Source organism: Acanthaster planci, linkage group LG14, assembly GCF_054643075.1.
Source record: "Acanthaster planci isolate LZ-2023a linkage group LG14, COTS_SCS, whole genome shotgun sequence".
NCBI classification, from domain to species: domain Eukaryota; kingdom Metazoa; phylum Echinodermata; class Asteroidea; order Valvatida; family Acanthasteridae; genus Acanthaster; species Acanthaster planci.
Window position 1 is genome coordinate 7066605 of NC_141790.1, and position 14035 is coordinate 7080639.

Sequence of the window (14035 nt, forward strand, 5' to 3'; positions counted from 1 at the left end):
CATATTTCCTACTACGTGGGTACTTGGACTCATTGAAACTGACAAGCCAGTTAGCTACAGCTGCAGTGGGTACTTACGTACGTTACTTTGTGGTTGGTAAGTACCCCCAGAACTGGGGTCCGACGTCCACCCGGCTCCCAACGGGGCGGACGTCGGACCCCACAGTTCTGGGGGTAGGAGGTAAGCTTACATGTGGCCATATTATTATTATTATTATTTCGGCCAAAACAACAATGCTCATTGCAATATAGGGCCTACTGTGAACAATGAATTTAGACATGCACGTGACATGCAAATAATGAATGAATTAATATTTAAAACAATTATTGAATAGCATGCTTTTCAGTGTAGAACTGGATTAACTTAAAAACACTACTGAGACATGCATGCAAAAGTTGGTAACACACAACAGGACGGCAATGCGCAGCATCCGAGATTGCACAATGTTGTCAGTAGACTTATCCAATAAGACGTCATAATTGCAATGGCACCGCACTCACACGCACATTCTTCAACTTGATATGTGCGTTCATTTGGCAAATCACGACACCATATTGGTTGAAATGCATGTGTACCACCTGTCGACGAGCGCTATGCTATTGCAGTATTGACTTATAATTGTGGTTAACGAATTGTACTATACAACACCAATGGGAAGAAACTGTGAGTGATGGATGAGTTCTGTTACCTTGGGTCGTGCGTCTAACATACGTCTAGCTTGGAGGCAGATCTCAACAGACGCATTGGCAGAGCTGTGAACTGTGTCAGTTCAGGAGGTGTGTGTGGAACAGCAGGCAGTTTAGGCTGAAGACAAAGATCGCAGTCTACAAAGCATGTGTTCTGTGTACACTGTAATATGGGTTTGAGACCTGGTCTGCCTATGCAGTGCAGATCACCAGGCCTAACAGCTTCTAGCTCACAACCTAAGGAGGTTCTAGGTGTTAAATGGTCAGATTGAGTGTCAAATATGGAAGTACTGCAACACACTCAAAGTGCAAGTATGCATGCACACCATTCTCACAGAACACTGTCTTAGACAGTTTGGTCATGTCTGTAGGATGGCATGGGATCGACTTCCAAATCCAATCCCCTTCAGTGAAGTCAGCACTGGCATTCCATCTTGAGGAGGACCACTGCTTTGTTTCCAAGACCAGGTGCTGGACGACGTACATGTACATGTATATCACCGTGTAATAGAAGAATATGGAGGAATATACTGCCAAGAGAGGAGCCTGGCAGAGGGCAGTTCGCGAGGGGACAATTGCGGTGGAGTTAAAGTGGCAAGAGGAAGGATGAACATGCTGGGAACAACCAGTCAAAGGTGCTATGGCATGATCCCTATAGATCTTACGTGGCCAATGATATGTTCATACAGAAGGCATACTAAGAGCTTGTTTACTCAAGCACCAGTCGGTAGTGCATACTCTGTTGCCCAACTTGCAAGTTTTTTATCTCTGGTTTTCATGGATATAAGTACTCATTATTTTGACCTGGGTGTTGATGTTGCTGAGGTTTATGCTTCTCATCTGGGCAGGGAATTTCATGCCCTCAGCTATTGGAGGAGGAAGCACTACCTAACAGGGACCTTCCTGAATCACTTGAGAGAGTCGGCCAGGAACTCTCAATACTTCCAAGCTTGTGGAGGGTGGGATTCAGCAAGGGAAGGTTCTGTCAACGCTGATCATCTGATGAGTATTTCTATGAAGTGGAAAAAAGATACCGTATATCTGGCCTCATCCTCATGGGATTGCAGTGTGTGCAGCAGGCACTGAAGACACCTTATTTCAGTGCTATGGCATGTGCTCATCTGTCTCAAGCTGTAGGCCGGTTCATACTTTGTGCAGAAGTAGACACTAATGCAAATTTGTGATGTCGGATGAAATATTTACTCTGTGAATTTGCAAAAAGTGAATGCATTTCAACTTGAGGAAAATTTTGCTGCAAATCTTTAACGATGTCAAAGTGGCTTTGCTTTCGCATTTGCCTGAAGTTTAGTCACGTCTGCAATCTTGCACACTAAAATCAGTGTCCATTACACCCTGCCAATAGACCTTTACTTCAAATTCTAATTGATTGTTACTTTATTGAATTCGTATTATAAAAGTACAGGTAATTGTGCGCCATTTAAACCAACGATCGCGCAGATAATGCGATTGTTGCTTTTAATAACACATAGCGTAAGGAGTAATGCAGGAAAATTAAGTTAGATACAAAAGATTGATGAAAATGATGAGAGTTTGTTTATGGTAGGCGGAGTCTGACCGATTAAGAACAAAACATTTAAAAAGCCAATGAGTCATAATTTATTAACCTTTTGTTTTTCAAACCAGGCACGTATTGTGAAAATTAGTGGATTAAAAATATCTTTTCAAAAATCAACTTAGACAGCACTAGTGTTAAGCTTGAACTTGCAAATATTGCTCTGTGAGTGCACTTAGCAGTGTTAATATAAGGTTGTCAAAAATATTTGTCATTAACATGTACATGTACACACTATTCAAGTGACTCATTGTGAATCAGTATTTTGTGACATTTGGCTGTTTAGGTAATTTAAAAAAATTGTTTAGCATCAGTTGTATTTGCAAAAAACGAGGAGGGAGGAGGATTTTTTTTCAATACTTTGGTATGCATGCTGATCTGGACTGCCGCAACTATGAAAGGAAAGTGCTATGTTCACCTCAGACTCATGCACAGAAGTGCATATGACACTGTGTGTATGTACTCAGACTGCATGTTGTGCGTGCACGAGGCCTGTGTGGGCATTGTAGAAACTACAAGGGATGGCTAAGGACATTGGAAAAGACAACTTTTAAAGAAAAAAAACCATGCGGCAAGATTTTTTGAGGCAGGCGCTGATGTTAAACTAGTTATTTTTTTCATGTGGCCTTATCAAGAGTTGGCCACTGTGTCATTCCCTCATTGAAAGTTAACAGCTTTCATGCAAAATAACACTGTTCACAAGTGGTCAAGAGACTTGCATATGTATGTTTAATTAAACATGTTGTAAACTGAGAGGATGGCTGATTGAGGGTGAAAATTACTGCAAATGTGAGAACATTTATTTTCAAAGTGCAGGCTAACAGTAATAAATTACGTTTGTCATTGTCTTGTTCCACTGACACTGATATTTCCTCCTCTGAATATTTTTCTCAGCAGCTTGATGAGACACACGTAAATCACTGCAGTCGGGGTTGTCATCAGGTCTGTCAGCATGAAGCTGGACTTTGACGCTGCTCTAGAGAAGGTGGGAGGATTTGGATTCGTCCAGCGGATCCACTTCACACTGCTCTTCCTGATGCAGTTCTTCCAGACACCATTCATTGTCTTGCTGGCATTCGTCGGGAAGGAACCTGCCTTCATCTGCAAGGGGCGGCCAGGCAGTGACCCCTGCAAACTTCAGCCGCCCTGCAAGGAGTACCTTTACAGCAAAAATTTCACGTCTATTGTTTCTGAGGTAAGGCTTGGGCCTAGCGGCATGCAATAAGTACATGCAGCTCATGCTTACTTCTCTGATCTGAGCACCTTACTTTGCACAGAGCAGGCTCTTTGAGCTTGCTGTTTCTACAATTTATAGAATGCCATACCAAAGTGACTGGGAGTATTGTGGAAAAAATTCAGTCTTCAGCCATCCTGTAAATATTGTTGAAGAGAGTCCCAATATATTGTTACAATCCAGAAAAGTCCAAACTATTTAATTATTCTGAATCGGGAATTTTTTGCGATGCAACAAAAAAGTCAAACAAGATTACACTGATATAAGGAAAAAATAAATGATTAAAAATTAGAATAATTCACTTAGTTTGTCAAAAAAGGCTAACCAAAAAATACGGATTGGAACTAGTTTACAATGATAAGGTTACAGAACCAAGAAAAGATCTTATTTAAACAAGATGTTCTTATGGGCGAGAGCTTGGCAGGCACTATAGTGAATAATGCTGGACTCCACAGATGGTGAAAAACAGTTCAGTCCTTGACGGTTCAAAAACATAAGCTGCAACGGGGATGAAGACCACGCCCAATAAGAACGACCGGGCTCGAGACGAAACGGCAAAGGGTGTGATGATTGTAGCAAATACAGGAACTTGATGATCCCACAAACTGGAACTGGATTCAGTTCACAAACTCTCTTCCGGAATAAAATTCAGCTCTGCACTTCACTTGGTCTTGAGGAACTTTTCTTACAAGTGTTGCTCCACAGACAACTCGCCACCACAGGTTGGAATGGTGGAGAAGTCAATAAGTCAACAACTTCTCACAGCCTGCGTACAGTAGAATTACCTTCCAAAATCTCTCTTGGTGTGTGTCTCTCTCATCTGTCAGAACTCGTCTTTTATAGTCTACAACTCTTCTAGAAATTTCTTGGTTTCTACAAAGTTCTTTTCATTCCGTAAGTTTCTTAAAATAAACTTTTTAGCATTACTAAATTACATTTAATCTTACAAGAAACTTTCAGAACATGCACTAAACAACTAGAAATTACATCAGCTGACAAGAAACTTTTAGAATGTACAAGAAGAATATTCTGGACTACAGTGAGGTCATTCACCTTTGCCTGGTTCAATCACAGGTCACAAACGCAATCTTGTGCGGTGCCATTACATAATCTACCACATGTATAGAGACTGTGTGTGTACATATGTACATAACAGTATTAAAAAAGAGAAAGGGAAGGACAGATTGTTAGAGTGAGGAAAATAGTGAACTGGCTGAAGAAATAAGGAGGGGTGGGAGGTAATGAAATGCAGTGATGTCGGTCAAACTCCAAGTTGGCCGCTGGACAAAAGTTGGGACAGTTGGCAAAGTTGGGAGTGTGACACCTGCATCGGTATTCTATCTCTCCTGCAGTGGGACCTCGTGTGTGAGCGTAAGGCAAATGCAGGCTATGCCCAGTCATTGCTCATGTTTGGCTACCTGATTGGGGTTGTTGCCGTGGGCCGGGCTTCGGACAAGTTTGGACGGCGCAGGACCTTTGTCGGGGGGATACTGGCCCTCGTGGTGGTCCAGTTTATTTCGGCTTTTACTCAGAATATATACCAGTATGCCTTAACAAGGTAAGTGTCTATTTTGTGCATGGGATGAGATTAGTAAGTTTGTGGGTATACCTTGTGATAAAAGTCCTTAGTCAGCAGAGTGGCCAACCAGTATGGATTGTTCATATTTTGCATGGAAAATTCATGAAGAATGCAGAGGTTTCGTTTTTAATATGAAGAGACGCAGCTTCTGTGACAGTTGCACAGAGAACCTAGCCATTTGTTTTTCATTTGCTGTGTGGGTGACTGGGTGTGCATTTCTGGCTTGTCTGAGAACTTGTTACCCTATTGAAGTACTTGTGGCTGCTTACTTACACCAGCACAACTATTCAGGACTTGAATCCACTATTCAGGACTTGAATCCATTGCTCTGAACTGTCTCAAACAATATTCAAAAAAACAAATTGGTCGCAGATGTAAGCATGGGTACCCAGGACATACATCAAAGACACTCAACCCAATAGTAGTAAAAGAAAGGAAAATTACTCTAGTTTCAAATTTCCAATTCAATCTTTTCCTCTAAATGCTCAAGAGCAACCTTTGAACACAAACTCTATCTCTGTTTTAGCGTCACCGGAAGCCCTGTTTTTATTTTAAAATCTCCCCCCCTCAAAAAACTCAATCCCATTGAAACCTTCCTTTTTTATTGCAATTTTATGAGTATTTGGTTATGTGCTTCCATAATTTGGAAGCAATTCCTGACACTTGTCAGTTGGGCACTCAGGATACCAGGTTCTGATACCCAGACCTACATGCTGTTCCCAGTGTGGGTAGTCAGTGTATAGGCTAAGCCTGTGTGGTACCCTTACTCAGCCTTATGACCAGCCCCCATACATGTACCAAATGACAACTCCACAGTATCTCCTCGGAGCGTACCCATGGAGAAGATGATGTTGTACATTTCATGCCAAACCTTATACAAATGGCTTTCCTTCAAGTTCAGTTAGTTGAATGAACCTCCTCTCCTCACATGGCTGCCTTGTGTGTGTATGTGTATTGTCTTTGTAGGTTTTTGGGAGGTTTCCTCTATGGAGGGGCCGGTCTAGCCGGTTACGTGCTGATGCTGGAGGGACTTCTACCCAAGAAATCAGCTCTCCTGAACAGCATCTTCAACTGTAGCTGTTCAGTGGCTATTGTGGTAAGCTGATATTGCTATAAAAACACATGCGTTGTTCGGATTCATAGATGTTTGTTCACCTGTGCTTTATTTGAAAAAATTATACAGGTTGAACAAAAAGTCATTAGACTAAACATTTAAGGTTAAGAAATGATGTGGACTGTGAGTTTATTTACAGTTATATAGAATTACTGGATTATATAAAAACCCTCAGAAACCATCAGAATTGGAAGCGGTTCATAGATGTACATGTAAGAAGTTTGACCATGTTACCATAGAGGAAGGACACAGAAAGAGTTACAACTCTGGCACATCAAAGTGCTCGATGATCATTGCTGCCTGGTCAGATGAACAATAGTAAACATTCCCAAAATGCCTGGTAACTTCCTGCAGCTTAGCCGGACAAGTGGGGCCAGTAATATCATAGCAATATTTGTGGTGCTTTCTTTGCAATTAACTACAACTTATTGCAGTGACCAGGAAAAACAAAAAAAAATCTAAGATTAGATTTACTTTTGCCGTTGTGAATAATGGTTTTAAGATTTTGATGCACTTTCCATTATCCATGCAATGTTTGCAATTTTATTTTGTCACTCCAAAACATCAGTTTCTAAAGTCTTTGTATGAATTTGGCTAAAACTGGCCAACAGCATGTCCACCACAGGGCAGTTAAGTTCATAACAAACAAACTGCGCTGTTTCATCACAAGGAGTGATCACGAGATCTTATAAAATACCTTTTTTTAATAAATTCTGTAATAAAAATGATTCAATTAAAACATAACATCTTATAAACAACTGGCTATTTATTCCCAAAACAACTCCAGAAGAAAGCATTTGACAAGGGCAATGACTGCACATGAACACTTCGGGTACACAGCCTAATACAAGCAACTGCACAAGCATTAAATTTGATGTTGTTGTCAAATCATACCGAGCACCAACGATGGCATGAAAATTCAATTTCCTATACAGCAGTACACAATGTTTTAAGGATGCAGATTACCGCAAAATATTGCAGTGATTATCATAGGGCACAAAGGGGGCTTATGATTGTGAAACAGGTGGTGTGTAGCAAGGGCATACCAGGCATGCCAGAAAGCGGTAATTGGGTAGATGTTACACATGTAGTTCAAACTTCTGTGTCCTTCCATGATGCTACACTGGGGATTAATTGTGTATTTGAGTTCTGATCTGCCTGATGTGTGGTTAATACATGTACTTTTTTTAAACCCTGACCTTACGAACAACAGCAACGTTTTGTATTTGACTGGTTCACTGGATCATTTCATCACCAGTGCTGTTTATACAAGTGCCTTGCTCTGCTCTGTCTATAATTGGCCACTTGATATTCTCAAATTTGTTACATGTTAACCAGTCACATGGTGGCCAGTCATCCGGTTTCCACAGGGTTTTTATTTTTAATGATGTGACTTTCTCCGTAAATCTTACTATTGGCCACACAACTTTGACATTCAACCTGTGAAATTGATTGCAAGAAATGGAGCATACTTGCTATTGTCTGGTCACCAAGAAAACAGTCATATTGGTCTGATTTCAGAGTGCATACCTGTCTGGTCAGTACTTATGATGGTGTGGGAGGTCAAGGTAAATGGTTAAACCAGACAAGTTTCCATACTTAGCTGATATCGGTAGTGTATTCGGCCATGATTTGTTTACACCTGTTTAATATCGTGTGTGTTCTTTTCTGTAAAGTCGCTTGCAGTGATGGCTTACTACATTCGGGACTGGAGACATCTGACCTTATTGAATTGCTTCCTAATGGCCTCCATCGTCATTGTACCACTGTAAGAACTTGCAATGCCGACATCTCATGTAATTGATTGTAGGCTTGATTAGAAAGTGTGCGTAGACAGGGATGTGCATCAGATAGTTTTATCCAATGTCCGGTTAAATTCAGGGCATCTGATGCAGATTGATGAAATTGCAGATCATGTGACATGAAATATTGGCTCAAATCCTTGGGGCATACATAACAAACACAGTGCAAGAATAACTGTTCAGGGGATGACTTTGATTAAACCAATGTGCACATTAAGCAACATTATAGGGTCTGCTCTTTTGACATCATGGTCATGTCTTTCCTACAAGCGGCTGCTAAAACTATGGGTGGCTGTTAGTACAACATTAGTACAATAATTCACTAGTGTTAAAAATCCCATGCAGCTATCGGAACAGCAGATAATAATGCAAATACTATTTTCAAGATGCACTTTTGCATCTGGGAGATGTTAATTTTAATTGTGGGTTTTGCTTAGCCATCCGACCCTGGCAAGCTGGGTGGTCCAGTGGTTAAGACACTAGTAAGCAAGAGGTTGTAGGTTCAAGTCCCACCTGAGTAAGCTTGCGGATTTGTTTGCAAGCTCTTGGACAAGCACTGAGTAAACAGTGGTTGTGAATATATGTTGGGTAAGGGCAAAATCGGTAATTAAAATACACATTTCCTTTGATGCCAGATCAAACTTTTGTGTTGTGAAGTTTGAAAAGTTGAGAACACTACAGTGAATTTCACTGCAAATGCTTTGAGTCGTTAAAACCACCTCACTATTGCATTCACTTAAAGTTTGAACCTTTAACTTACTTGTTTTTGCTTTTTTCCCCTTTTTTTGGTGGTTTTTCTCTAGACTGGTACCGGAATCAGCCCGCTGGCTGGCCTCCCAGGGCCGCATCACGGAGGCAGAGGACCAGTTGGTCAATTTTGGCCGGAGGAATGGGGTGTGGCCCTGTCCAACCACCATCACCCTGACCGACAAGAGGGAAGAGACAAAAGGCAAGAGCTCGGTGGGGGTGTTGGACCTGTTCCGCACTCCCATGCTCAGGCGAAGGATGATAATACTGATGATCACATGGTAAGAAAGACTTTCAAGTCAACAGATGTACTGTTCTCCAATTTCATTTTTTTAGGGCACTGCCATTTGGCATTGGTGGGGTTGGCACATTTGTCCCTTCAAGATTGTCCACCTTTTGTAAAAACTTAAGATTGTCATTGTTTTCTGGCACCATCAGAACTTCTCTAAAGGGCCTATTTGGTACAGTTTCATTACAGTGCTTAAAGATGCACCTTCATGTTTTTATTAACTTTATTTTCAATTTTATTGTTTTGCTATTTGAAAAAGAGCTATTTGATGCCTTTTTGCCTTTCATGCTAATGCATATTTCCATCAGTGTTGTAGTCGAGTACTTTTTTCCGAGTACCAAGTACTGCCGAGTACTTTGACTGCCGAGTACAAAGACATGTCGAATACTTTGCCAGCCGAGTACAAGTACTGGTTTCTGAGTACAAGTACTTGCACTTCCGAGTATGAGTACAAGTACTTCTAATTATGAGTACAAGTACAAGTACTTGTAATTCAAAAGTAGTTTTATGTTAATTTAGAGACTCTAAAACCTGCCACTGTGTAAAAGAAACACCGAATGCAGATGACATGGCTACAAGAACAAGTGATCTGGCTAGCAATGTCACGGTCACTACACGTGCGTTGCAGCAGTTGACACAACGTGCACGGCGCAGCGAAGTCTATTTTCCAGACTCAATTATTCACATGCCTAAGATTTTCTGTATGCTGGGTTCGTAGTTAAAATTTTCGGGTCCAGGAACCAGACTACCAATGCCCAAGTAAATTGCAGGACCATTCTAGAGTACCACAATATAATTCGCGTACGTGATTGGTTAAGTACACGCACAGACACCGAATGGGTCGTATACGTTAATGGTCCCACGTTCGGCCTTCTTTTGTCAGAACCGTATCGAATATCGGGTCATTGGGGTCGATATGTATTTGTACCTTATTTTAACGGCCGTGGTAAGTTAACTTAAAGGATTTTTTTATTGAGTACTGTTACTTTGATGCTCGAGTACAATTTTTGGATGTCGAGTTCCAAGTATTTTGTAGCCCGAGTAAAAGAACTGTAGTTCAAGTACAAGTAATTGGACGTCCGAGTACAAGTACGAGTACGAGTACCGAGTACTACAACACTGATTTCCATATGAGCAAATGAGCAAGACTGTGAAAGCATTCAAAAACAATGTTTTAAACTGCTGGAAACTTGGCTTCACAAGCAATTAGAACATGAAAACCTCTAAACTGAATGATGTCTTCCTTGATTGGCATCAGTGGAACAGTGACCTGATTTGTCTGGAGAATCACAGAAAGTTGTTTTTCAAATTTTGAAATTTTCAGTTCACTTAACCTAAAAGGATAGTTTCATACATGGATGAATATAATGTTGTATGAAAAGTGACTCTAAGAAAAGGTAATTGCTAGTTAATTTTAACCCTCCTATGTAAAAAGTCCCCCCCCATTAGCTGAACATGAATGATTGCATCATTTTGCGCTACACTGTGTGCATGTTGCACCTATGCAGTGTTGTGTATATAAAGGTAAATGCATGCTAATTGCTAGAAACTAATCAACGTTTCATTGGTATTTTGTTGGCCTCATCTCAGGTTTAGTTGTTGTTTGGCGTATTACGGTCTAACCTTTGGTGCTAGCAGCTTGGGTGGGAACATGTACGTCAACTTTGCACTGTCTGGGATCGTTGAAATACCCGCCACTTTACTCAGCACCTACGCCTTGAATCGGTAAGTGGAATGTTGGGGGACTTGTAGAATGGAACAGTTTTGTCCACCTACACAGCTGTTCAGGATTGGTTGTGGCTTGCTATGTTAAAAAGACTTAAGGCTCTTCTGCCATATTTGGAAAGGCAGTGGATATTTGACTGGTTCATGGTCCTGGTATGCTTTTGCTGTTGTACTAGCACATGGACTTAACATTTGTGGCGAGTTTATTGACCGCCGCAAATCTTTGTCAGGTTCCTTGCATTGACAGTGTACATTTGTATTCATGAGATGGACTGCAGACCTAGTGTGAAGTTTGAACCTTTTTCCCATACAAAATCCTCCAGAGCCAGAAATCACAAAAAGAAAAAGGAATAGCTTGCATTGCATTGTAGGACTCAGTTTAAAGCAATAAAAGGGTAAGATTTTGGAGAGCAGATAAACCTCCACACTGCCTGCAACAGGTCTAGACACTTAGTCTCCATGTCATAATGTCAGTAGCGTTTCCAGGTCTTGTGTCGATGGGGGTCTATGGGGGGGGGTGGTGTTGTGAACTTTTTTCCTCTAGAAACAACCATCCGGTTTTTGATATGTGAAGAACTCTTCCTCGCCACTCAGACAAGCAGTTTGTAACATTTCTAAAATGCTAATTGTAAATTAGAAATTGTTTACTTTAAATCTAATGAACAAACAGTACTTGGTATTGAAAGTTGACAGAACTAGTCTGTTGAATTGTTAGCACTTTTGAGGAGCTACATATTTGACCATCTGCCCTCAAGTCATTTTAATATTTGTGTTCTGTTGTTCCAATTTTTTTTCTTGTGGGCTCTGCAGTCTCAATTGATTGGGGGTAATGATTTTGTGGTTTTGTGGCTTTTGTATTTTAGGATAGGTCGCCGGCCTACCATGGCCAGCTCCTTGTTCATCGCAGGTCTTGCCTGCCTTGGAGTCATGACCTTACAGAAATCAGAAGGTAAATTTTTTTCTTGAGCAACAAATACCTTCTGTTTGTTGACTATCATAAGTCCTTCTGACATCATTTTGGGGTTGAATGAACAAACATTTGAAAAGAGCACTCTTTTAAAAATTGTAAAATTGTCTGTGCTCTTCCAGACTACGGGGGCATTGTTGCTCTGATGTCAATTAGGGAAGACGCTGGTCAGTTTGTAGGGTTTACTGTCATAAAATTACAACCTAAGATTTGCTCATTAAAAACATTAGTGAGAAAACATCATTCACTGGCTTATTCCCCTGTACTCAAACAACATTAAATCACTAAAGTAGAGAAAGTTTAGAACTGCAAAATGTCAAAACATCAATGGAACATGGAGGCTTTCTCCCTAAAGTGTCATCACAGGTTTGCTTGTGAATGTGGAAACTGGCATTAGCATAACTACCAAAAAGGTACCAACATACCTTTTTACATTGTAAAACAAAAATGGAGAATGAGTTTATTTGGAACACAGAGGTTTTTTTGAAGGATCGTACTAAAAGATATATTTCTATCCCTTTACATTCTGTTGACAGGCAGTGAGATGTCTAGCACGCAGACATACCTTGCACTGACTGGCAAAATGGGAATCTCTGTGGCCTTCAACTCGGTTTATCTCTACTCTTCAGAGCTATTGCCAACAGTTCTCAGGTAGGAACTAAAACATGTATAAAACACGCAGTGGCAGGACCACATTTAAGCACACATTCTACCTGTTTAAAAAAGACACCTCGGCAAGTGTGTACAATACACAGGTGCCTTGGGTAGATCCAAAACTGATTTTTCAAGGTGGGCATAAAAAGTTGGGGGGAAACAGAAATTTGTAAATGTTTGTAATTTAACATTTTGTTGCCTTTCTGGCTACATTTGAGGGCTTTTGTAAGCATTTCAGGAAGAGGGGGCGTGGTCCCTTTTACCTCCCCCATCCACCCTTGACAAATTTGAACTTTACTTCATTCACTTTATATATTTTTGTAAAGCTGTCCTGCTTGATTACTGTTTGATCAGAAGCAGAGTTAGTCTCAAACATAAGAAGTAAGGCACAACTTGAAGCTGTTGATATTTGTGGTAGAACGGCTCACCATCTGCACTATTTGACAAAGATCCATAGAAAAACTTGCCAAAACTGATGTAAAGCTCAAACACACAGTTTGATTGCCTTGTGCATGCCACCTTTTTTAATAAATAATTTTCAGTCATGCTGTAGGGTACTTTTCATGTCCCAATGTCACTGAAAAATACTGAACTGATGAGATGTGAACGAAGTTGGAGAAAACGCACATTGCCAGTTACTCTTATGTACTTTTGTCCTGAAACTTCATTCTTTTCTTTTCTATTCTATTCTTTGCGCAACTTTGATATGCATGAAGTCATCCAGTTTGTGTTTAATCATATCTTTATGCATTTACCATCCAATGTCCATGTTTGGCAGGTTCAGACACACCTAACTTGTATAGTATTTGGAAGAAACATTGACAATTACAACACTTGTAATTTCACTTTTGAAAATCTTGCTTAAATACCATCTTTCCGTGATTCTTTGGACAAACTTGCTTTGTAATAGAAACACAGGTTTGGGTGTGTGTTCCATGTCGGCCCGACTTGGGGGAGTCATTGCGCCTACCTTACCACCATATGTGAGTAGATGTTAGACAAAACATACATACATGTAGCCCATATGTGACGCCCTCAGTGCATACAGTATAGGCCTATCATTAACCACTTCCAGCCGGGGACTCCGGGATCGGAGCCGTATGGTTTATATGTGTGGCCGGGGTCTCCGAACTCGGACAAAGGAAACAAGGCCCTGTAACAAAAGACCGTACTCCGAACAAAAGACCAGGCTGCTGGGCATGACCGGCATTTTTCACTCTCAAAAGTGGTGATAATCCAGCGTTATTTTGAAACCGTATACCAGGGTTTGGGGTATTTAGAGCAAGCGGATTACCACCGGGGACAAAAGCTCTCCACCACCGCAGCGATGAGCCACACAGCACCGCTGCATGCTAATCTGGCCCCTATTGAAAAGAGGTCAGCAGTGCACTGAGCCAGGTTCGTGAACAAAAGACAGCTGTATAACACCGCACAATCTGGGCTCTGTTTACAAGGCTGCAGGCCTGGCTGAAATATTCGGGTGTCAATGAAGGTCACCTGTCAACTTAGAGTAGTGCCTGAAGATTACTCCGTGCGGCTATAAACGACTGTTAAATGGAATGATGAATTGTTGAAGGATTTTGAAAACGGAAAAAATGATAGTCATGCTGGCCCAGCATCCTCAAAGTTGAAAAATGCCCCGGTCCGAAGTGGTTAACAAAGTTC

The 14035-nt window shown here is 40.9% G+C and overlaps 1 protein-coding gene across 5 annotated transcripts in view; it reads left to right on the forward strand.

The window, feature by feature from the left end:
- The window catches only part of LOC110987970 (solute carrier family 22 member 15-like), an 18934-nt gene continuing 4899 nt past the window's right edge, over positions 1–14035 (forward strand). For 2 of the 5 annotated variants that reach the window (XM_022251153.2, XM_022251160.2), the window contains exons 1-10: positions 1–96; positions 3157–3454; positions 4846–5051; positions 6039–6168; positions 7863–7954; positions 8792–9016; positions 10615–10749; positions 11613–11698; positions 12253–12367; positions 13281–13353. In XM_022251153.2, the coding sequence (XP_022106845.2) occupies positions 3212–3454; positions 4846–5051; positions 6039–6168; positions 7863–7954; positions 8792–9016; positions 10615–10749; positions 11613–11698; positions 12253–12367; positions 13281–13353 (1305 nt within the window). In that variant the 5' untranslated portion in view covers positions 1–96; positions 3157–3211. The other 3 variants (XM_022251154.2, XM_022251155.2, XM_022251161.2) reach the window with 3 other exon arrangements.